Genomic DNA, 24,212 nt, shown 5'->3' on the forward strand with positions numbered 1-24,212 from the left:
TTGGGCATATAATTTATTCCAAGTTTGTTGTTGTTGTTACTTGTCTTATATTAAATACAATGGAGTGATTAGTATCTTGTGACTCTTAACACTGGGTTAAGCCCAGAGATATAGAACCTTCAGGTCAAAGGCTTTATGTATATTATTGAAAATGTGGAACATTTCCTCTTGTCCTCTGGAAAACTTGTACTATTTTCTGCTCTCACGGGTAGCATATGAGGGTCCTGATTCCCCATACCTTTGCCAGCACTACAAACATTATCATTTGTTTTCATCTTTGCTTGTTTCCTAGGTGAAAAATGGCATTTAGTTTTATCTTGCAGATCTGTGCACTATAATATTTCCCTGAATGTTTGTTAGCCATTTATACAGATTTTTCTTTTTGTGAATATTGTGAGAATTCAATGAGATTATAAGTGTAAATGACCAGGCTCAGCACCTGGTATATATTAGTCTATCATCAAGGGTCAGTGTTCTTTTTTACTTAAATCCTTACCCCTTTGCAGCTTCTTTCCCAATCATAGTTCTAGTAGGAGAATACTGTAAAATCTTGTTTCATTGTTAAAGTTATTGCTTTTACAGATAGACAGTAATAAATTCTCTCTTGATTAAAATTTGGGCAGTGAACTTGGGCTGCCTGGCTTCACATCTGCCTTTTAATAGCTGAGCGGTATACTGTGTGATCTGCTTCACCTCTCTAAGCCTCAGTTATCTCATCTATAAAGTAGGGATAATAATTTTATCTCTTTATAATAAAGTTATAAGGGTTAAATGAGCTAACTGATGTAAAGCACTTACTACAGCGCTTGGCATATACTGTTCAGTATTTCCTCAGAGGTGGAATCTCTAAGAAGGTCAGTTTACTTAGATAATATGATCAAAGATTTAAGTGCTGAGAAGTGCAAAGAGATCTTTAGGAAATGGCAAATTGTTAGATTTGAGGAGACTCTTGAATTATAGGCTGAGGAGTTTATTTTGATTCACTAAGCAAAGAAAGAATTTTAGTACTGTAGTTTTATTTCCTAGCACTGTTAGGTGCTTACCAGATTAAAATCATACCTTAGTTTTTTGTTTCCTTTTAGAGTATCAGTGTAGTTACAAAGGAGAACATCAGAGGGAAGAGAAAAAGCATCAAAAGACTTCAGTAATTGAATAATCAATTTCTGAGTTATTGGAAGTTTGCTTTTCTTAGGAAAAATATACATGTGTTGCACTTTCTCTCAGTTTTAGCAGCTGAAGACATTAGTAGAATACTTACATGTATTTATTATCTTCTATTTAGAATTGTTTACTTTGTTACATATAGGTAGATACTGCTTGTAGGGAGCTGTAGGAACATTATTTTATGATAATGAACTTCCTTGAAAGTAGAAATTTATATTTAATTGTATTTAAATATTATAAATGATAACTATACTTTATATTTAAATACAAATTTATATTTATGCAAATGTAATAAATATATAAATTTAAATTATTTAGGCTTAAGTACTGGAGAAGAAATATACTGGTTTATTTCGCCTTTTAAAAATTGTTTACCCCAGTCCTCCATGTGAAATAAACATAACATAAAATTCATAAATGATTTTTAAATCTAATGATCAACTATTCATTTTTAAAACCTAGTTTTTTTTTTATTGAAGTATAGTTGATTTTCTATATATATATAATATATATATATTCTTTTTCAGATTATTTTCCATTATAGGTTATTACAAGATACTGAATATAGTTCCCTGTGCTATACAGTTGGTCCTTGTTTATCTATTTTATATATAGTAGTGTGTATCCGTTAATCCCAAATTCCAAATTTATCCCTCTCCCCCTTTCCCCACCAAAGGCATTTTTAGATTTGGAGAGTATAGGGGAAAGTGGGACTATGGAGGGTAAATAAGAGGTAGCTTGGAATTTGCATATGTATATTCATCTAACCATACATGTTGGTCATCTTTTGTCCCCCAGCTTACTTCCTTTCAGTCTGTATTCTGCTTCTGGCCATTGCTTCAGCAAACAGCTGTGTGCAGGTGTGGTCTGACCATGCCTCACTCAGCTTCATCACTTATCTCCTGCCTTCTGCCCTGGGCTTCCTGTTGTAGTATGGGAAGGCAGTCTGAAGTGCTAGGGAGTTAACACTCTGTGGGGCAGACTTGAGCTGGGGGATAAATACTTCTCTCTTGCAATTTCAGACAATTATGAGACACATAGTTCTTCAGAGGATCTTCATCAAGACTGAGTTCCCTCCCCAAAGCATAACAGAAGCATAACAGCTTAATAACACATGCTTGGTTTAGTTGTTCCTCTTTCCCTATTTCATTCTTCCAGGTCCTTGTCTTCTGAACTCGGTGGGGTCATTCTCCCAAATAAACCGCTTGCCTGCAAGTCCTTGTCTCAGACCCTGCTTTTTGGGAGAACTAAAGCTAAATGATGAACACATTTCAGATGTATTTCAGAATTTTAAGGAGGATAGACAGCTTCTATTTTTTTGAGCACCACTGATGTGCCAGGTTCTATATTTTTTTAAAGAATAAAGATTAATTTTAATTTCCATTAAATTAACACATACATACAGTTTAAGAGGTCAGTAGCACAACATGGTATAATTAAACAATAATCCCCTGTTGTCTCCCTGACTGCTGTTATCCCACTTCGCAGAGGCAGGCAAATTTAATTCTTGGCAGAATCTCTCCATTGTTCTAAATATTATCAATTTGTCAATTTCAGGCATTATTTATTAAAAGCCTATAATGCTGGATGACATTTTAGTTGTTTTACAGTCCCCACCCCACCTGTTCTACCATCTTATAATTATTTTTTATTGAATTATGACCCGTGTTTACATTAATATGACTATATAAATATCATTCATTGATGATCCAAGTACTATGGCTCCTTGTATACGTTTTTGTTTCCTAGAGTATGTAACCATTTCTCATGCCTTTTTTTGTGTGTGTATTTCCTGTCCCAGGCTCAGCCAGGCCTGCTGTAGAACTGTCACTCTGGGACTTCCTTCCCCCTTCCTCTTGGGACTGTTTCTCTTCACGACTCTTCTATGATGTTTTCCCATTTCCTGGATTAAATGTCCTCCACTTTGTTAGCTTACTTCCTAATTTTTTGATCATCTGTTCAATAACATCTTAAACAAGGATGGATGAATGGAAGTCAAAACATAACATAACATAAAATTCATAAATGATTTTAAAATCTAATGATCAGTTATTCTTTTTTTACATCCTAGTTTTATTTAGAATAAGAAATCAAACAACTCAAATGTCTAACACTAATGGATATGTTAACCTATTGTACATCTATGAACAGAATAGTATGTAAACAGTAAAACTATTATATGTAAATATATTTATTGACATCTGAGAAGCTGTTTTCATAATATATAATTAAGTAGTGAAAAAAATCTAAGCTATGTACTTAACAAATCAACGATGATTCCATATTTGTAAGAAAAAAGTGTGTTTGTGTGTACACATACGAAGGGAGGAAAAAACTAAAATACGTTGAGGTATTATCTTGGCTGGTGGGATTTCAGGTGATTTTTATTTTCTTCTTCATTAGAACCAGATGTGATTTTGAATTTTTCTATAATAAGCATTTATTATTTGTGGGACTGCTAGTCCACATGGCACCTTTGTGCGTACTAGGAAAAGCTGTCCCTTCTTCTGGTGGTTGCAGTACCACACCAGGATGCACTGCTTGGCCAGGACATATAGCTTTTAGCTTCTACTGCCCCATTAGGTTTTCCTTTCTTCGCCACATCCCCCCCGCCCCATACTAAACAACAGGCACAACAGTACATGATAGTCCAGAAAACTTACCTAATAAAAATTATTTAATATTAAAGACTAAAAGAAATATGACCTTTTAATACATCTACTCTGGGCAGGCTACTCTCCTTACTTGACCTCTAACAGGTCATGTGGGACCTTTGGGCTTGCTCTTCCTGCCTCTTCTTTTCTGCTTACCAACTCTGCTCAAAGGCAGTCAGTCCTTCAGGATCCAGATAAAATTACCCCTCCTCGTTTAAAGATTTCCCAACCATTCTAACACATATGGCAATTTCTCCTTCTTCTGAACTTCTCTTGAACCTAGGTCAGGAACATGGACTGAAGGGAGTGGTGATGAATAGGTTGTACCTCACTTGCTAACTGCAGACAACTGGCAGTGACTCCTTAGAGCACAGTGTTTAGAAAGATTCTTGAGCTACATTTGGCCTCAGTGGGAAAGAAGATTGTCATTGATTATGAACCTTAGTGCTGCATGTGGAAATAGCAGATAAGTAGCATGTTCACATGCAGTTTCACTGCCTGGCTTGGATGTTAACTATTTCATGCATTAGTCTTGGTTTGACAATACAGTTTAAACATCCAAAGTACTTTTTGTTGATGATATTTGTTTATTTTGTTGTTATTGTTTTTATTATCCACTCAGAATTTAACACGGAGCCTAGGTATGAGGGTGCTCAATAAATATATTTCTGTTGCTCTTCCTTCATTTTTGATGTTCCAGGTCTCTTTCTAGTATAATTTCCCTTGGTCTGAAGCACTTCCTTTAGCAATTCTGTTAGATCAGATATACTTGTGATGAATTCTGTTAGTTTTTCTACATCTGAGACTGTTGTCTAGAGCATAACTTTAAAAATATTGAAATCTCTGGGCTTCCCTGGTGGCGCAGTGGTTGGGAGTCTGCCTGCTAATGCAGGGGACACGGGTTCGAGCCCTGGTCTGGGAAGATCCCACATGCCACGGAGTGGCTGGGCCCGTGAGCCACAACTGCTGAGGCTGCGCGTCTGGAGCCTGTGCTCCGCAACAAGAGAGGCCGCGATGGTGAAAGGCCCGCGCACCGCGATGAAGAGCGGTCCCCGCACCGCGATGAAGAGTGGACCCCGCTTGCCGCAACTGGAGAAAGCCCTTGCACGAACCGAAGACCCAACACAGCCAAAAATAAATAAATAAATAAATAAAGTAGCTATAAAACGCAGCTTTCTTAAAAAAAAAAAAATATATATTGAAATCTCTTTTCTTTCCCATGTAGGCCCTTTCTGTGACATGCAGAACTTCTTTACCTGAATAACTGTAAATAACTCATGATACATACCAACTTAATGTTCACCTTCCCATTGGAATAAGCTCAGTGTGTATCATAAGTCCTCAGCTGTTTAATATGTTCAGTTTAAACTTGTCCTGATGTAATGGATGCTCACTAATATTTGTAAAACTAATTAAAGAATCTTAGAACAGTACACATAAAGTTCAGTAACCATAGTACTTGTCTGTGCATATGATTTATGAGTTCTAGAGCAGAATTTATTGCAAATAATAATCAGTCAGATCAATAACTACTTGTTAAAAACAAGTGTCTGAAAACTACCATTGTGAACTGTGGTAACCAAAGAATATACACTTAGATCCACTAATTTGCAAGATATTTTCCAGTCAGGGGAAAAATGCTGAGAATTCTAACCAAACCTAGTAAGTTAAAACTAAGAATTCTAGTTTGGAACTTAGTGGTGATAGTCTGTGTTTTTGTTACTGGAGTTAAAATGTAAAAAAATCAGGTAATTAAGAAATTATTTTTGCTTCTTTTCAGTGTACTTTTTAATTCTGCCTCCTTTCAAAGAGATCAGGATAGAAGAATGTTCTTATGTCAAGATATACATGGTATTTTTATTGGATGCTAGCCATTGGGCCAAGCTCTTTATGCATTTATTTGAAAAGTAGACTGACTTTCATTTATAGGTGTTACAGTTGAAACAGATTTTAAGGTGACTAAAAAAGCTAACATCTGTAAAGATGTTTCTTGATTTTGAAAGTAGAATACAGTCCATTATTTAGTCTGTCATATTGAATGAGTAATTATTGAGTGACTTATATATGCATGCCGATTATCTTTTTAATCCTTGATTTGAACTTAAGAATGGCAAATTAGAGAAAGTATATATCCTGACAAAGTTATTTAATTAAGTAGAAGAGTTGGAATTTGAACCAAGTTTTTCTTAGATTTATAGTATTACCAAAGTTTTCATTCATAACGTTTGATACATAACAGAAAAAGGTCTTATACATGTGAAAATTTATCAATTATAATTTGAGATAGGAGATGTATATATTTTTATAACTCAGGCTTTTAAAAACTTTGACTGCCATTATAAAAAAAAACAGCTCACAGATTTTTGCTTTATGAGAAAGAGTACAAAATTAACTGTAATCTTATCTCTTATAGCTGTAGAAAACTGCAGCATACTAATCTTTTAAAAGTGAATAATATGCTTAGTTCATAACCAAAATACCTGTAAAAATTTTTATTACTTAAGAGTTAAACTCTGTTTTTCATAATTATTGTATATGTGCGTATTTTATGTGGGTTAATACATATATCAATACATTACTGGTTATAAATACATTTAATCTTTTATTTCTTGGTCAGTGAAATGAGACATTAATGCTACTTTATTTAGTTACATGTATTATAGTTTCTATTTTATAACTAAATACTCACTGTATTTTGGCTTGCTTTATGAAATAGTTTTGGATTATATTTATTTTGTTACTTTTCTACTTCCCACCCAAAAAGCTTACTTTTCTTTTGGATGTCTTTTGTTTATTTAATATGTTGTAAAATATTACTTTTATAAGTAAATTCATAATAGATTTTAGATTGATTTAATAGGGAATGAAGAGAAAAATTTGCTTTTACTAGGAGAAGCAAGTGATTAAAATTTTTTTTCTAAGGTAATAGTTTGACAATTTTGATACAAAATATTGAGAGAAAGGAGAATGCCATCATCAAAAGGAATGCCGTTTTTTCAAAATAAATATCATTATTAATTGTGGCTCCTTGACCAGATTCCGTTAGACCATTATAAAACCTGAATGATCACTTTGGTGTAATTTGTTCTCATATTAAAAAAAAAAAAAGTTGATCCTTTCCTAGTAAGATCAGATCTAAAAAATCTTAGTCTATTTGTTTAGAAATTTCTTAAGATTATATAAGCTTTTTAATAGCAACAATTTCCAGATTTAGAGCATGCTTCCTTCGGCAAAATGATGAAATCTGTTTGCCACAAAGGTAAATCAGTAGCTTTATTTTAATTTTTTTTCTTGCCTGCCATGGTATGATTGATGTATGACATCTTCTTACTGGAAGGAGAACTAACGTTGACACTGACAGGTGCCACAAGGTTTATTTAGGACAACCTCAGTCTTCTCCCAGTTAGTTTCAAAATGTCTGCCTCATACATGTTGAGCCACTGAATTTCCTGCTTTAAAGCCTCGTGTTATGCCAACATTACTATCTGTGCTGCCTCAACTACAAATTGGATGAACAGCCCGTGACACTTTTTCAATATTATTACATTAAACCAAGTGGATTTTGATTGATAACCTAATATTCAACTAATGCAAAACATCAATCATGGCAAGTATATTAATTATTTAATATTGCAGTCTAATTCAGAAATCGATGTGCTGCATGAGGGGAAGGGAAACTCATGGTTCCCAGAAGATTTAAGACAGGGAATGATTAAAAAAAGACCTGCTGTACTCCTGTGTGTTAGTTCGATACAAATCTTTATTCATTTGCCAATAATCTCTTCCCATTTTCCACTTCAGGACCATTTTATCAGTTTTGAGACCTATAATTGAATTAAGTCTGCTTTCAGCACAGAGCAAAAGGAGTTGCACAAATATTGATGAAGTCATGACAGGGACAACCCAAGAGACAGACCACTAAAGAGGACAGGCTTTATACCATTTGTTGCAAGATCCTTCTATCAATGTCTTGAATCTTGCCTCTCTATTTTAAAAAAATTCATTAAGAGTTTTGGAACCACTCTTAAGACTTTTGTATTTAAATACCTATCATAATAACAGATTTCTATAGCACATTACAATTTATAGTGTACTTTCATATACATTATCTTGCTTATTTTTTCACAGCAACCCTATGTGTTAGGTAAAACAAGTGTTAAAAAATCTTCACATCATAGGTGAACAATTTGAACTTCAGAGAATTTGGATTATTACCCAAGCTCATTCAACAATTTTGCTTCTAGAACCAGGATTATACATCATGCTGTCTAGTGTAGTATTTATGTACTCATGATGCTTTATCTGCGTTGTTTTGAGATGGCAACTCTTCCTTGTCTTTCTGCCCAAAGTAAGACTAAATAAAGAAAACTGATTTTCATGAAGAACTTGTTGAAACTTTGGTGTCCCAATCTATGATACATATTAAGCTTTACAAACATGCAAACCTTCGGGATATAAATGAAAATTTCTTGATCTATTGTATCTTTTACTAGAAGAGAATGGCCTTTTTAAATGTATGTATATAGCAAAATATATACATATCAAAATATATATATATATGAAGGGGGAAGTGGCTTAAATATATCTTGTCATTAAAGTCACTACCCCAACTTTCTTTTGATTCATGTTTGCCTGGTTATATCTTTTACTATCTCTTTTTTGGAAACCTTTCTGGATCCTTTTTGGTTTTTGTCTCTTGTAAATCACACATTGCTAGATTTGTTTCATACCCAATCTAAGAATCTTCTCTGGCATTTTTTTTTAAATTTATTTATTTTTGGCTGCGTTGGATCTTCGCTGCTGCATGCGGGCTTTCTCTAGTTGAGGGAAGCAGGGGGCTACTCTTCGTTGCAGTGCGCGGGCTTCTCATTGCAGTGGCTTCTCTTGTTGCGGAGCACAGGCTCTAGGTGCGTGGGCTTCAGTAGCTCTGGCGCGCGGGGTCTAGAGCACAGGCTCAGTAGTTGTGACACACGGGCTTAGTTGCTCCGCGGCACGTGGGATCTTCCCTGACCAGGGTTCGAACCCATGTACCCTGCATTGGCAGGCTGATTCTTAACCACTGTGCCACCAGGGAAGTCCCTTCTCTGGCATTTAAATTCTAGATTGTTAGGTGACCTTTCTTTAGTTTTCTTTTTAGTCACTGATTACTAAGATTACAATAAATACTATGTACTATGCCAGCCTTTACTTGCTTTATATTCTTGCTTCTTCCTGATTTTATTTCTCTTCTTATTGCATTACATTCCTAAGAACTTTTGAATTTCCTGAGACTATGTATGCTGAAAATTGCTTTATTTTTCCTTTAATGTAAATAACAGTTTATTCGCTAAATATAAATTCTAGGTTTACAGTTCTTTTTCCTTTTTAAACACTTTATCTTAGAAGTTAATATGCCATTGTCTAGCATTAGTGTTAAGAAGTCTGATGTCAGTGCTAGTCTTCCTTTATGGAGGGGTATGCTTTTTCTTTCTGGAAACTTTTAGTCTTTTCTCTTGATCTATAATATTACAGTCTTAATTATCCGTATATTATGCTTTGCTGTGGATTTTTCTTTAGCTGTCCTGTTCACTGCTGTATGTACCCTTTCAATCTAAGATTTGAATATTTCTATATCTAGGAAATTTTTGTCATTATTTCTTCAAATACTTCTTCTTTTTTATTTTGTCTTTGCATTCCTTCTAGGATTCTTATTATATAGATGTTCATACTTCTATTCCTGTTCTTAATTTTATCTCTTGTTTGTTCTGTCTTTCATACCATTCCTATGCCTTCTGGGAGAGCTCTTCTACCCCGTGTTCCAGCTCACTAATATATTCTTGGTCTGTAGCTATTGTGCTTTCAATTCATCCTCTGAGTTTCTAACTATTGTATTTCTAATACTCATTATCTCATGTTGATTCTTTTTCATAACTGTTTTTCATATTTAATTTCTAAAAATCTTCCCTTTGAATATGATATTATATTCTTGCTCGATCTATTTTCTCTGGATGAGGTCGCTTTCTTTGTTGTTTTTCTGTTCCTGTGCCTACACACCTCAAAGATCTTAAAATCTTCCTTGTGGGTTTCTTTTATTTTCTTGCAACATTCAGCTGCCTTGGCTATTAATTTTAATCTAAGGAGAAGGGTGAAAGTCTAGGCTCTGGCTTGTGCTCCTCCAGGTTAATTGTTCTACTCTGGCCTCAGTCAACCACTTTTCCATTGTGTCCTCCTACTTTATCAAAAACAACCCAAAACAAAACAAAGCGAAACAACCACCTACCACCCACCACACACATACACACAGCTCCCAAAACTATTCTTCCAAACAGCGACTCACTGTTGCAGTTACCTTCTTTGAGTGGTTTGGAGCTGGGTAGGACCACCCAGAGACCTGGGATGGTTGCTACTGACTATCTAAGCTTGTCTTAATGATGGTTAGATGTCAGACTCTTATTAGTTGAATACATACTCTGATTCAGGCACTCCATTAGATGCTGGGATATAAAAATTAGAAAGATGTAATTCATGTCCTCAAGGAGTTTTCATTTTAGTTGTTGTCAATGGGAAAGTAAATACGTATTTATAATAAAGTGTGAGAACTTCGTGATGTGAACACATGGGAAGAGTTCAGTACCTCATTTGTGAGGAAAAGAGGTTTCCCCAGTGGAGGTTTTGTTTAGGTTGAGTTCTGAAGAATGTTTTTATATTTTAGATAGATGAGGAGGATTAGAGGAGTCTGGGACAAAAGGAACATCTCAGGTAGAAAGAGTGAGTGGTTCAGTGATGATTAAAGCAAGGTTAGTTGTTTGTTATGGCTGTTGCTGCCACTTTCCATGTGATAATAGCTTTGGCAAAATAACAGAGGGAATTAGTAAACTGGAGTGTAGTAGTATATTGTGAATTTTAAGAAGGGAATTGACATGATCAAGCTTACATTTTACAAAGATCTTAATGTATTATGAAGAATGAATTGACATGGGGCAAGGCAGGGGTCACCGAGACCCATTAAGAAGCTTTGCAGTCATCAGGGAGAGAAAAGGTAATGGCCTAAAATAAGACATAGCTGTGAAGACAGAAAGAAGTGATTACATCTAAGTGATAATTAAGGACGTTGGATAGCCAAGACCTTGTGGTTGATTACATTTGTTTACGTTTGGTAGCGAAGGAAAGGGGCATGTGTCACGGATGATGCCTAGTTTTCTTTCAGGCATGCCATTCAAAATGCATATATCCTAGAATTATTTAATTTAAAGAATCACTTGGAAACATAACAAAGCAATACCTAGCCAACCTTTCCTTCCTCCCTCCCTTTCTCCCTCTCCCGCTTTCTCCCCCACCCTGTTCTCCCCCTTTCCTCCCTCCCCCTTCCTCCCTCCCTCCCTCCCTCCCTTCCTCCCTTTCTTCCTTCCTTCCTTCCTTTCTTTCTTTTTCTTATCCTTAACTCCAAAATGCAAATAACTCAGAAAACTGGGAAATTTTCCCTAAGTTTGTGACGAAGTCAGTTGACAACAAAACCTACCCTGAGATGAGGCTGTTTATAGTCTTTGTTTATCCCACTTTGTGTGGACATTCATATGTTTCTTTCAGAATTATTAATACGTATGATGATGAGATGCTTCTTCAAGCCTTGCTGTCAGTGTTTTATGACATACACTATATGTACCTTATTACCTTTCTTAAAATCCAAAATACTCTAATGAAGCATGTCTAACCCCAGTGGTTTTAGATAATGAATTATGGACTTTTACTTTGAATCTGAGCATTTTTGTTCTTTTATATTGCAGCATTATTTTCTAATAAGAACCATGATGTGACAATGTAGCCATGGGGGAAAAATTAAATAGATGTGTATTATATAGTATAAATATACTTGGCTCCAAGATAGATTGCCAAGTTCAGGTACAAAACAGTGTGTATAGTATGCTTCTGTTTGGGTTAAAAAAAAGAAGAAGAAGAGAAACACACACACACACACAGAAGCATGCACACACATGCATAGACTATCTTTGGAAGGACAAACAAATAACTAATATCAGTGCTTGAGAACTGGGAGTCACTGATAGGAAGAAGATTTAATTTTATTGTAGACTGTATACATATACATACATACATACATATTACACTGTCAGATGTCTCACTATATGTATTATTCTTTTTGTTTAAATTTTAAATTGCACAAATGGTTATATGAGAATTTCCTTGTGAAAACTTAAAGATTCATCTGACTTCCAGCTCCAACAAATACATTAATTTTATAATAATAAAGGTAAAAATAATTATTTATGTAGCTATTGGCCTTCTCTGACACCTTGTTACAATTTATTTCTGTCATTTTTCATTAGGACTGCATCCAGAGAATAAGTTTCAGAAATCCTTAAATTTTTAAATGTTGAATATATAGCATTGCCAGAAGCAGAAAGCAGAAGAGAGAATGGCTAAAGATGAGTACTAATCAGTAGACAGTGGAATTTATTCCCAGGATGCCAGACTGGGCAGTGAGAGCAAAGGTTGGAAGCCATGAGTATAGTTTTCAAGCAGTAGAGCCAAAGGGAAAAGATAGGGAAATTTGAAAAGATTGTATAGCAAGACAAAGGAAACAGAAGTAAGTAGAGTTTTGGCAAAAAAAAAAAAAAAAAAAAATGGAGACAAAATAAAGAGAAAAGAAATAAAATTGGGGCCCCTTCAGAGAAAGAAAGAGGTATGGGGAAAAGATTAAACATCACGAATGCAGTACTGTTGTTGGATGTTTCATAATTATTTTCTGCAATGTGGTAGAAGTATAATTTTATGTTAAAACAAATAAGGCGTGATGTTAATGATGGAATTCAAATACTGCTTGTTGGAGTGAGAAAAGTCAAAGTCCATTTGTCACTGATAAATTAGCATTGACCAAAATCAGGAAAAATATCTCACTATTGCCATATTTCACCAAATGTGTATTTAAATTATCTTTGCTACTTGCACAGTTATTTGTATTTTTAGTTTCATCAGCACTCTTTTTTAAAGTGAAAAGCAAGAAATTAAATACTTAAAATATATTGTGGTATTTGATGTTTGTGTTTCCATTGGTGGTTTTTTTGCTTTTAAATATTACAATAGTCTTAGGTTCTGATTTGTAGTGGGCACTAAGTTGATAAAATTAATGGTAGGAAAAAATTTAAGATTGATTTATTTAACTATGTACTCACAAACATTCTTTTTGTGGCTATTTTTTATATAAAAATGCACCTATTGATGGATGGATATTTGATAAAGCAAATGTAGTAAAATGTCAATTGTAGACTCCAGATGGGGGATAGAATCTGTATGTTTGAACATTTTCATAATAAACATTGAAAAAACATAAACTCTAATGAAAAAGCTAATGTAAAATAAAGACAGTGTGCAAATAGTAAATAACATATTTGATTTCTTTTTTGTTCTCCACTGACTTTGAAAAGTCTGAAACATTCTTTCTACTAGACGAATATCAATTTTAGCGGTAGTACTACTATTAGATATAAATAAATTATCTGTTCCGTAAGGAAATTGTTTTGTCCTTAAAAACAATGTTATTATGAACATTAGGAAAGATATATGAAAAAATTATAAGGGTTTATAAAATATTTTTGAGGTAAACGTAAGTTATAGCAGACAAGTGTTTAACAACTATTTTAAACTTTTATTCTTCTATTTTAGGGAATCTGGAAACATCAAAGCTGGATTAGAACATCTGGTAAGTTCTAATTTTCTCTTGAACATTTGCATCATCTTTGATATCTGCATTCTAAATGAACACTTTTGAATGAGCTTTGAATACCTTGTATTGAGAAAGTCAACCATTTCCCAAAGGGTCAGCTTACTGTTATTACGTGAAGGCACTTACATTTTCATTTATCTTATCATTTCAAGGGAATTAAAATTTTTTTAAATTACTTTTTTCTGATGTAGAGATGAAATAAAATGGATGACAATTCTTGGATTGATGATTGCTTTAATTATAAAGAAAAGTGTTTGGTGTAGAATTTTTGGCAAATCTTGATCTGACAAAAACAAGCTTGTGTTTTAAGAAAAACACAATCAAATATTGCATGCATAAATATGGTATGTTTTAGCAATTTAACTGCTTTGAAAGAAGTGCACAGCTTTGTTTTTCCTGATGTCTTTGCTTTATGAATAATGCATTGGTTTAAACTACAGTCAGTTTTAGAATATAAAATAATTGAGATGCAAAATTTTTTGTTTAAGTAAACATTTTTAAAGCAAGTAAAATTCCAACTGAGTTAACATTAAAATCTGTCAATTGATCAGAAAATTGGAAAAACTGTTGTATTATACCAGGTCCAAAATTCATTGAGCTCACCACACTGAGTGTTCAATTACAACATTAAGTAGTTCATTTAAACAGAGCATTATAAAGTCATGCTCTGGTTTCTGGTCAAATCCAAATGTTGAATAATTAATGATAGAGATTCTTTTGTAAATACAATCTAAGTACTTTTTTAATGCAAGACTTCATTCGTATATCATATTGTAGCTTTGTTAACTATTAATGTGCTTTTGTTCTGCTCCCACAAAGCAAACAGTAGCAAGAGGCAGCTTCATTTTTATTTATAGTAGTTTTAGAGTTAGAAAGGATTTTTGGTTTTTCTTTCAATAGCTAAAGGAAACTGAGGAAACCTAGACTTTTTAAAAATGATAAAATCATCCTAAAAATTATAGATTAATTATTAAAAGCAGAATATAATAAACTAGTTAGAAAAATTGAAGTATATATATTTGTCCAGATTAGAAGTAATTAAATAATATTGTTATTCTCATTATTAAAAATTATTTCTTGAATCCCTGTTTATCACTTCATAGTGGCACATGATATTTAGGACATACATTTGGACATCAGAATAAAAATATTAATCTAAGATATCTAATGCCAGTATCAATTGGCAGCTTATAACAAGGAAGTACAGCTAACATAGTTCCAAAATGAGCTGTCTTTTATACTTCTCTTGTAAATTACTATTTAATAAAAAAACTGTATATTTACTTGGCTCATATTCATCAGTAGATGAGTTAGATTCTTTTTTTTTTGTTTAAATTCCATATTTTTTTAATACTCACTAGTATGAACTTACATTCAGTGACAATTTCATGCATTTATACTCTACTTATAATCTTATGCAGCAGTGGTTTTCTAACTGCCTTGGGCTGCCAGGAAGTCTCCCCAAAACAGGTGGCACTCCAGACTTCCACTGCCCACTTTAGCCAGAATAGTTCCCACTTTTAGTTATTTTGTATACTTTTAAACTTTTAAAATAAGATTTCCTCTGAACAAAGAATTCTTCAGCTAAAAGTATTTAGAAACCTTTTCCATTTTTGACTCTGAGTTATATTTCATTTTATCTGGGTCATATACATCAAATGTATTTCAAAGATAATGCATTTTAGGGATGAGAGAGCCATGATTAGTACAACAGGTAGTGGAAGTAGATGATTTTAATACATTTTACTTAAGTCATTCAAATTCTGTAACTTGACATTGTAAAATTGACCCACTGACTGAACTGTTAATAATATGAATACATATTATCACATATATACACATATATATTGCTTTGTACACTAATAATATTCAGTAAAGTCAATGATATTCTTTATAACTGCCTAAGAAGGAAGTGAACTTAAGAATTCATTGGTTGAGCACAAAGAAACCTGTCTGTCTAGCAACTGTGGGCTCCTTAGGTTTGGTCTCTCCACTTTCCAGCTGAACAGATACTTATAACCTTTGTCTTCTAGCACACGTACCCCTTCTTTGAATTGGCTGTATACCAAATACAATTAAAGTATAGATTCTAATAGATTGATTTTTAAAAATATATAGTGTAACATTAAAATGAGAAAAACATCCCACACATTTGGAGTTAATTTCTTCTTTATGTACCCTTCTTGTCTTTTCAAATTTATCTGGATTATCATAGAAAATTAGCATTGTTCTAAGAGAGGGTAAAAGCCAGTACAAATTTAAATGAGTTAAGAAAAATGGCATGCAGTGTATTTGTCACCAGAACACATATATGGTTGCACAGTCTTTGTACTCTGTTTATGGGCTCTTCTTGGTATATATAGTTATCTGGAACAAGTGTGGGTGTATGGAGAAAAGAATAAGATAGGTGGACTCTGTTTCCCTGGAACCTCTTCAAGGGCCGATTCATTTATTTGTCACAATCTCTCAAGCCCTTGATTCAGTCTTTATTCTGTCATTCTTTTCTATGTTGCCAACTTTTCCTGGGAACTGTCCAGCATGTCATTCTTAGCTTAAATTTCTTACAGTTTACTCCCCAATACCATTTTATTTTTCTTCTCACAAACTTGTGTACTACCCATAAAGTCTATGTCTGTTTAAAATTCTAGACAGAACTTTTGAAGGTTGGTGCCCCGACATCCATTTATGATTCTTGCCTAATGATTGTAAAATTGAGATTTTTCCAGCTCTACCACTCCCCCTATATTTAGCAGCCAGCATTCCATTATAAGGAAAAGCCCATCCTTCTTTCTTATTTTATTTACTTATTGTGAGCAAAGACTCATGACTAGGTTATTATCAGTTACTTTTCTTATTTATTTTGACACTCAGGTTGTCACAGATTTGTTCAGAGAATCTTCTTTAAAGATGGTTTCTGGGTCCTTTCAACATACTCCCTTTTTTTTTTTTTTTTTTTAAGCACGTCCTCATTTTCTGACACAACAAGGTGTTTCAGGCTTATCTTATACCTTCCCTGTCCCACTCCCAGACTCAGCCATTTCTTCAAATTACCCTATTCCATTTTAGAGGAAAATGGTATTTTAGGAATCAAGGTCTGGACATGTGATATGCTCATTGTCTCTGGGATTTCATTACTTCTAGGACCTTTCAGTGCTAGATTAGATAGTTAAATAGAGGTAGGTAGGTAAGTAGAAAAATATTTTTAAGAACGTGTGAGTCATACTGATACCTCCAATTTCAATCCATACCACAGAATTCTTCCTTGTCCTCCCCCATTTCATATTTGTATTTCCCTTTATGTAAAGTGAGAACCTGGACTCCTAACAACACTAATACATTTACCCATTTGCTCAATCATATAATATACATAAAATAATTCCAGTACAACTATATATTTTGAAAATAAACTTAAATAAAAGATTTCAAGATTTATTTGTAGTTCTTTTTCCCCTTGAGTGTAGTTTATTCCTTTGAAATATAGTGGCGTTCATTTGTTTCCATTTGCATTCAATTTTAGGTGCCTTTGTTCCCATTCTTGTAGATTTAATTATGTTTGAATATCTATAATGTTAACATGCTTCCAGAAGTCAAAATATGATACACAATAGTATCGTCAGAGAGGTGTCACTCCCTTCCTTTCTAGCTATTCTCTATTCCTTGCAGGTAGCATATTTTATTAACTTCTTGTTTATCCTTCCTGTGCTTTTTGTAAGATTATGTGTATATATATGTATATGCATATGTGTATGTATTCCTATTTCCTGTTTCTTATAAAAAGCATATTGTAAGGAATTCCCTGGAGGTACAGTGGTTAGGACTCTGTGCTTCCACTGCCAGGGGCCCGGGTTTGAACCCTGGTTGGGGAACTAAGATTCTGCAAGCCGTGCAGCACAGCCAAAAAATAAACAAATAAATAATTTTTTTTAAAGCATGTTGTGTATACTTTTTTGTATTTTGCTGTTTTCACTTATCAGTATATCCTGTAAATCACTCCATAATTACTGTGTATCATTATATTTACTATGTTTCTTTCTCTATTTAGCTGTGTCTCCTTTATTAAGGGTTTGAGATTTTAGCCCAACTTGCATGCCTGCTACACTTTTATAGATGCTGACAGAAGACACAAGATTCCCTGGGTCAGAGACAAAGCATTTTCTTACTAACAGCACAAAAAGTAGCACGTACTTCATGGTTGTATAGGTTCCCTTTGACCCCCAAGTCCCATGGGGTGATGCTGCATACCCAGTGGGTTTGTGTCATAGCTGAGGGGCTCCAGATTTAGGAGTTCTTTAGGGAGCTGTTAGAAAATCTGCCCAAACTTTGCCCAAGAGAAAGACATTACCTTTATTATCCTAGTTAGGTAACAAACATGCCTTCTGGCCCAGGGGGAGATTCTGTCTCTATCTTGCTGTTTGCTATACTGTTTGCTATACTAAACATCTTTGCTATACCAAAGACTGTTTGCTGTACCAAACATCTTTGAAAAGATAGTTCTGAACAAAGGCTGATGGCTGATGTAAGATGTACAGAATGTTATGGAGAATTGTCTCTGAAGAGCTATTGTAATTATGATGATGAAACTTAGGAAGGTTTGCATTTTTGTTCTAGTGGTTACCTTTGTATTTTTACCTTTTATAATGGTTTTAATCCCCCTTGTTCCTATTTAACCTTATAGATGACATCCTTTGACTCCCACCTGTTACCTTCATTATAGACGATGCTCCTGTTGTATTTTCCCTTTCTTCCTTTTCCTCCCATTTCTTCTTGCTGTGTTTTTTGCTACTTTGTTAGAATATAAAATGTTTGCATACTGTTCTTCCACCCACGCTGTTACGTTGTTTTAGAATCACCTTTAAAATTGAATATATTAAATATTTGCCATCAGTTTGTTTGCTTATATTTCCCCATTTATCTCCTGTTTGTATAAAACTCATCCACTAGTATATTCCTCAGGAAAGGCTCCTATGTACATTATTCTCCAAGATCTTGTACATTCCAAGCTGTTTTTCTGGAGTCTTGCCACTTGAATGACAGCTTGACTGGACATAAAATCCTTCGCTTACAGTTTTTTCCTTGACTTTCTTGAGATATTATTCTGCTCTTGATATCTCTGGTACCAGCCTTATTTTTTTACCCTTATAAATAATTAGATTTTTTTGCCTTGAGACATTGCCATTTTTTCATTGATCTTGCTTTTACTAGGATAATTCTCAAAGTTGATTGTTTCTGGCTAATTTTTCTGGGCAATTTCATATGTAGACTTAAGTTTTCTCATTTCCAGAAATAATTTTCATGGGTTATAGAATTAAATATTAGTCTGTTCCATTGTTTTATTTTCTTCTTTAGTGACTCCAATATATAATCTTTCTTTGCTTGTCTTCTATTTTGGTCCCTTTCTCTCTCTCTTTACTATTTTACTTTGTCTTTATTCTCTGAATTGTTTTCCTGCTTTTATTCAGTGTTTCTTATTAAATTTTCATTCAAATTTATTCTTCTTTGTGCACCTTATAATGTATTTTCCATATCTGAAATATTTTCCTTCCATTTCTGTTTTTATTTTTTTAATGTCTGATTCTAGGTTTTCTTTTTGTTATTTGTCCAAATGAGTCTTGTGCTTTGTAGTTGGTTTTAGGGGAAGAATTTTCATCTACTGAAATGTTTTAATTTGCATTTCCTAGTTACTTCTTATAGTAGCTTTATATGGGGGTGATTTGATTTCTTTCTTTTCCTTCCTTCCCTCCGTCTCTCTCTCCCTCCCTTCCTTCCTTCCTTCCATTTTAGAAATCCTAGACATTTTGTAGACAGGGTTCCTAGTTTAAAGGTGCCATCTTCTGCAGTACAACGAAGCGTAATTTCTCTAACAGATGATGATGAGGGTGGCAGGGAGGAAGGGGTTGGCATGTCTTGTTTCTCTTTAGCAGTTTGTTTCTTACTACTTTCTTCTTTCTTGTCACTGACATGTATTCTGTTTACCTGATTTTCTCCCAGAAGCAGCTTCCTGAGGCTGCCTCTGCTGGTCCCACTCCTTTTCAAGCCCCTTCCCTCTAGCTGGTGCTATGGTAACACCAAATCCTAGGCCTGTGTTCACTATTTTGCCATTTTAGTGTTGCACTTTGTTTTTCTGTGGATGATTTTTGTTTGTACTTCCAGTTATGTATTAAACTTACAGCCATTATCAGGGGTGGCACAGGGTGGGGTGTCTGAAAAATTTTGCCTCAAATGAGAAATTCATAATGAAAAATGTCAGAAATCGATGTTGAATAGACCTTGAATCCTCAGGAGTCCTCCTACAGGGGTCCTGCTGAATGGTCAGCAGAATTGAATACAAAACATCTCAGAGTTCAGTGTCCATATCTATTTAAGCTTAGAGAAAATGAGTGGAAACATTGCTTATAATGTTGTGCTTAGATTTTATAATGAACTTAAGGAAATAGTATTTTTTACTTGATGAAGAATCATATACAAATTAAAGACCTTCTGATGTGACTCCAGTGTATGTCTGTTAACACAGCAGGGTTGAAGGAGTGGAGGTGGGTGGTTATTAGATGGTGATGTTGCTCCTGATTTTTTTTATTAAAGATGTCCTAGGGTGCGGAAAATTGACTCTTAAGTTCTCTGTATATCAAAGGTAGCTGACTCCATATTTTTCTACCATCCTATGTTTTTAAATTCTGGATAATATAGTGAGTAGTAACCCTTATTGAACTATGTAATAGGGGGTTAAAAGATTTACTTTTTAGAGTGTTTTTAATACAGTCAAGTAGGTGACATTAACATGCATTTTTATTGTTACAATTATGAAAGTGTACAGGAGATAGAACCTTGCCATTTGATTACAGTATGGCTATGATTGTTTTATTAGCAATCTATAAAAATAATGCTATCCTTTCCTCTTGGGAGAGAGATTGAGATCTGAATATATTAGGTTGAGCTATATGAAAAGTTGTCACTTTTTTTAGGTCAAAATAGTTTTGTGGGTTGTTTCTGGCTTGAAAGGACTGCTATGCCATGCCCTTTAGCAGGGAATGAAGTGAATTATCCTGATCAGTATGATATTTCTAAACTTCCCTTGTTCTCTTTTCTGGAAAGTCAAATAACTGGAGGTGGGTTTGGGTAGGGGGACATGTTCTAGGTCAGTGCTTCACCATCTTTAATGTGCATATGACTCTCCTGGGGATATTGTTTAAACTCTGGGTCTGGGGTGGGACTTGAGATTCTACATTTAGCAAGCTCCCAAGTGAGGCAAATGCCGCTGGTCCAGTGACCACCGGAAAGAAAAGTACATTGAAAGGCATTGACTTGAAAGACATGTGTCCAATGAACAAGGCCCTCTGAATCTGATGAAAAATCTAGATGTTCCCCCATATACTCATTGAGTAGGATTCTGCAACCTATGAATGATTAGTTGGGCATTCATAAACCCAGAGAGACAGACACTCCACAGGTTTATACAGGGTGAAAAATTTCATCATCTTACTCTGTAAGAGTAGCAAAGGGCTATTTTTTTTTTTTCTCTTTATTTGGGTTCTGGATATTAAGTTGTATATTTTAGGGCTGGAGCTGGACAATAGGACTAATAATCCCTTGTTCAGCTGTAGGTGGAAAGTTAAACGAGTGATGATAAATCTTTTAGTAAAATGGGTTACAAGTATTTACAACTTTAAGTGGGATTTGCTTTCTATTAATAGTTGAATAGCCAAAGAACTCTGGAGCCATACCTGTGGGTTTTTTCTCCCCACAGAGGTCTCATTTATGTTTCTTATGTTGTATAACATTTGAGAGTGATGACCTACTTGTCCTTGTGGTCAGGCAACACAGTCTGACCATTTTGAATGTTGAAAAGCAACTGTCATTAATAGCTTGTTTAGCCCATCAGTGGTTTGTAGAATACAGTCGCTGCTTGCCAGAAATGTAGGCGGGCTCTTGCTATTACGTGCTCATAAATAATACTACATTCTAATAAAAGCCCTTTTCTCTCTGTTTTAGGCTATTTTGTGTAGAACTTGCAAATAAAACGGCTGTATTTCAGTTCACAGACTAAAGATTTTATTTAATGCAAGCGTAAATACAGTTTATGTATTATTGTCATACTTTTGAGGATGCGTGCAGAGGTTTTGAACCCTATTCTCAAACAGAGGTTATGAACCCTATTCTAAAGTCACTCATCCTTTGTCTGTTATGTTTTAAAATACCTGTCTTATTTTAATGTTTCACCACTGTTCCAAAAAAATATTTTTGACATTTGTCTAAATGAGTTTGAGAACATAGTTATCTCACAATACACTGATGTTACTCATACACTGTATATATTTATTAAACACTGATGAAAACTATTTATTATCTCATATACTATTTAGGGACTTCAACGTAATAGATCCCTCTCCTCCCAGCATTTTAATTTTTTTTTTTACGTAAGCTGATATATATTTGAGGTTTAGGGTAAATGTGCATATTAAAACAAACACTTTCCTTAAACTGTGATCGTGAGATAAAACAGCATGAAGTTTTTCTTCTTTCTGGAAGATCAATTCTATAAATTTTTCTCTCTTTCCTTTTAACAAACAAGTGTGTCCTATGAATGTATGCAAATTAAAATACCTTTAATGTGGATTAAATGTGAATATCGTGTTACTGCCTTGATTTCTTAGGCAGTTTACAAGTCCTAAATCTGGGAACCAGCTCACATTTCAGTCAGAAACAGTACCTTGTCAGTGATCCACTTCTCTGAAACATTTTGATCAGTTACAAGTTTATTAAAATTTGCTTCTGCACTAAATGATTAATAAATATTATCTAGTCAATCAAACAGCAGGAACTTGGGCCCTTTTTCTACCCTTTCTCCCTCCCCTCTCTTCCAAAGAAAGATCTGTCGGTTGTTGTTGCTTTTTAAGACATGGTGGTCTTGGTAGAAAATGGTGGCCAGTTAGCTTTAAAAATAAAAAAATGACAATATGTCATGTAATTTTCATGATATTACTAATAGTCTCAGATTTATGTTTAACCTAGATAAAATTTATTTTCTGACTTTTATGCACATGTGCTTATTAAAGCTTTATAAAGTAAAACCAAATATTCTAAGTGCATTAAATAACCCCCAGTTCCCATTATTCAAGAGTCTGAAAGTCAGGCCTTCTTGAAACCATGAGAGTAACGGAATATTGTATTCGGATATTTTTTATATTCTAGTTCAGGACACCATAGGTTTTGCTTCATTGCAGAGGACCCCACAAGGTACCTGGTAGTTATTTCATGCTTTTCTCAGGATCTAAGGTCTGTAACTACAGAGAGAGAACTAGCAGCAGAGGTAACAGGGTTGCTTTTTACTTCTCCCATCAAAGCATTAGGAGTTAAGATGGAGAATGCCTTTGCCACAGTGGTATCTTTGGCCACACTCATTACCATTTTTCACAGATTCATAGCATCTGTATTTAACTTTAACATACATAGTCTGTTTATTTTAGGAAGAGCATAGCATGAGGAGCTGGGAGAACATGATTTTACGGTGTGACCGCCAGCAATGCACACAACCTCTCTGTTTCACTTCTTTCATTTTTCTCCCTATTCATAGGCTGTTGAAATAGTGTGTGAAAATTTGTAGAAGCATAGACTTTCTACAAATGTATCATTTATTTTACAGAGAAAGAAAAAAATCTTATCAGTTTCAGTTACGTAAGTAACTTCAGATTGCTAAAAACAGTATCTCAATTCTAATATACTCACAGTAAGTTGTGAGAAAATTTTTGTCCTTTATCTGCTCACATCCTCTCCCCTTTAAAAAAATTATTACATACTTTTAAAAGTTATAAAGTAATACATGTTTATTATAATGGGTCAAAAACTGATAGGTATATAAAGAAAAAAAATGAATATATCTTCTATCTGCCACCAATCCAGTATTAAAAGTTTAGTACCCTTCTTACTGTACCTTGCTCTATTCCCAGATGTACATATGCATATATAATTATACTTAGCTTTTTGTTTTTTTATAAAATAGACTTGTACTATGTATGATATTTTACAACTTGCGCTTTTTATTTGTTCAGTGCTGGATACAGTGTGCATATCTACACACATAAATCTGGTTTTTGCTAGAAATATCAAAATATTGGAAGTTAATACTATTACCATTTTATTTAATGTATTCATAGGGGAAGTTTGAGGACTATAAAATTTGCATTTTAAGGAGTCAGTGCAGATTTAGTCTTAGTTCCACTTTTGATTACCTTGATTATAGTATATGAAAGAATGGGCTTATGATGAAATTTATAATTATCAATAGAGGAAGGAATGGGTTACTTTATTTTAAAAAATCCTATTTGATATTTGCAAAAAACAAATAAGTAAAGATAATTAGATTAGAAAAGGGACACGTGACATCTTTATATGTGTTTCAGGTTTATTATAGACTAGTATTTTTTTAATTGAAATTTTAGCATAACTCTGTGTGACATTTATTGCAATCTTCAATCTTGGTATTTATCATATACTATAATTTATTTGTTGACTCTGTCTTTTGACTGAATATTCAGCTTTGTCCTCCTTGCAAATATTGAGTACGTTTTTATTGAATTGTTATGAAATTGAAAGAAAAGTGCATTGATATATTGTTTGGGAAAGTTATCCCAATTATTTTTTTTAAAGGTGAGAGGGATTCAGTTTATTTTTAAAGTCCTTTG

The 24,212-nt window shown here is 34.0% G+C and overlaps 1 protein-coding gene across 1 annotated transcript in view; it reads left to right on the forward strand.

The window, feature by feature from the left end:
* RSRC1 (arginine and serine rich coiled-coil 1) overlaps window positions 1–24,212 on the forward strand; it is a 415,975-nt gene that overhangs the window by 181,922 nt on the left and 209,841 nt on the right. The window contains exon 5 of the mRNA XM_036850366.1: window positions 13,476–13,512. Within this exon, the coding sequence (XP_036706261.1) occupies window positions 13,476–13,512 (37 nt within the window). The remainder of the gene's footprint in view (window positions 1–13,475; window positions 13,513–24,212) is intronic.

Source organism: Balaenoptera musculus, chromosome 4 (assembly GCF_009873245.2).
Source record: "Balaenoptera musculus isolate JJ_BM4_2016_0621 chromosome 4, mBalMus1.pri.v3, whole genome shotgun sequence".
NCBI classification, from domain to species: domain Eukaryota; kingdom Metazoa; phylum Chordata; class Mammalia; order Artiodactyla; family Balaenopteridae; genus Balaenoptera; species Balaenoptera musculus.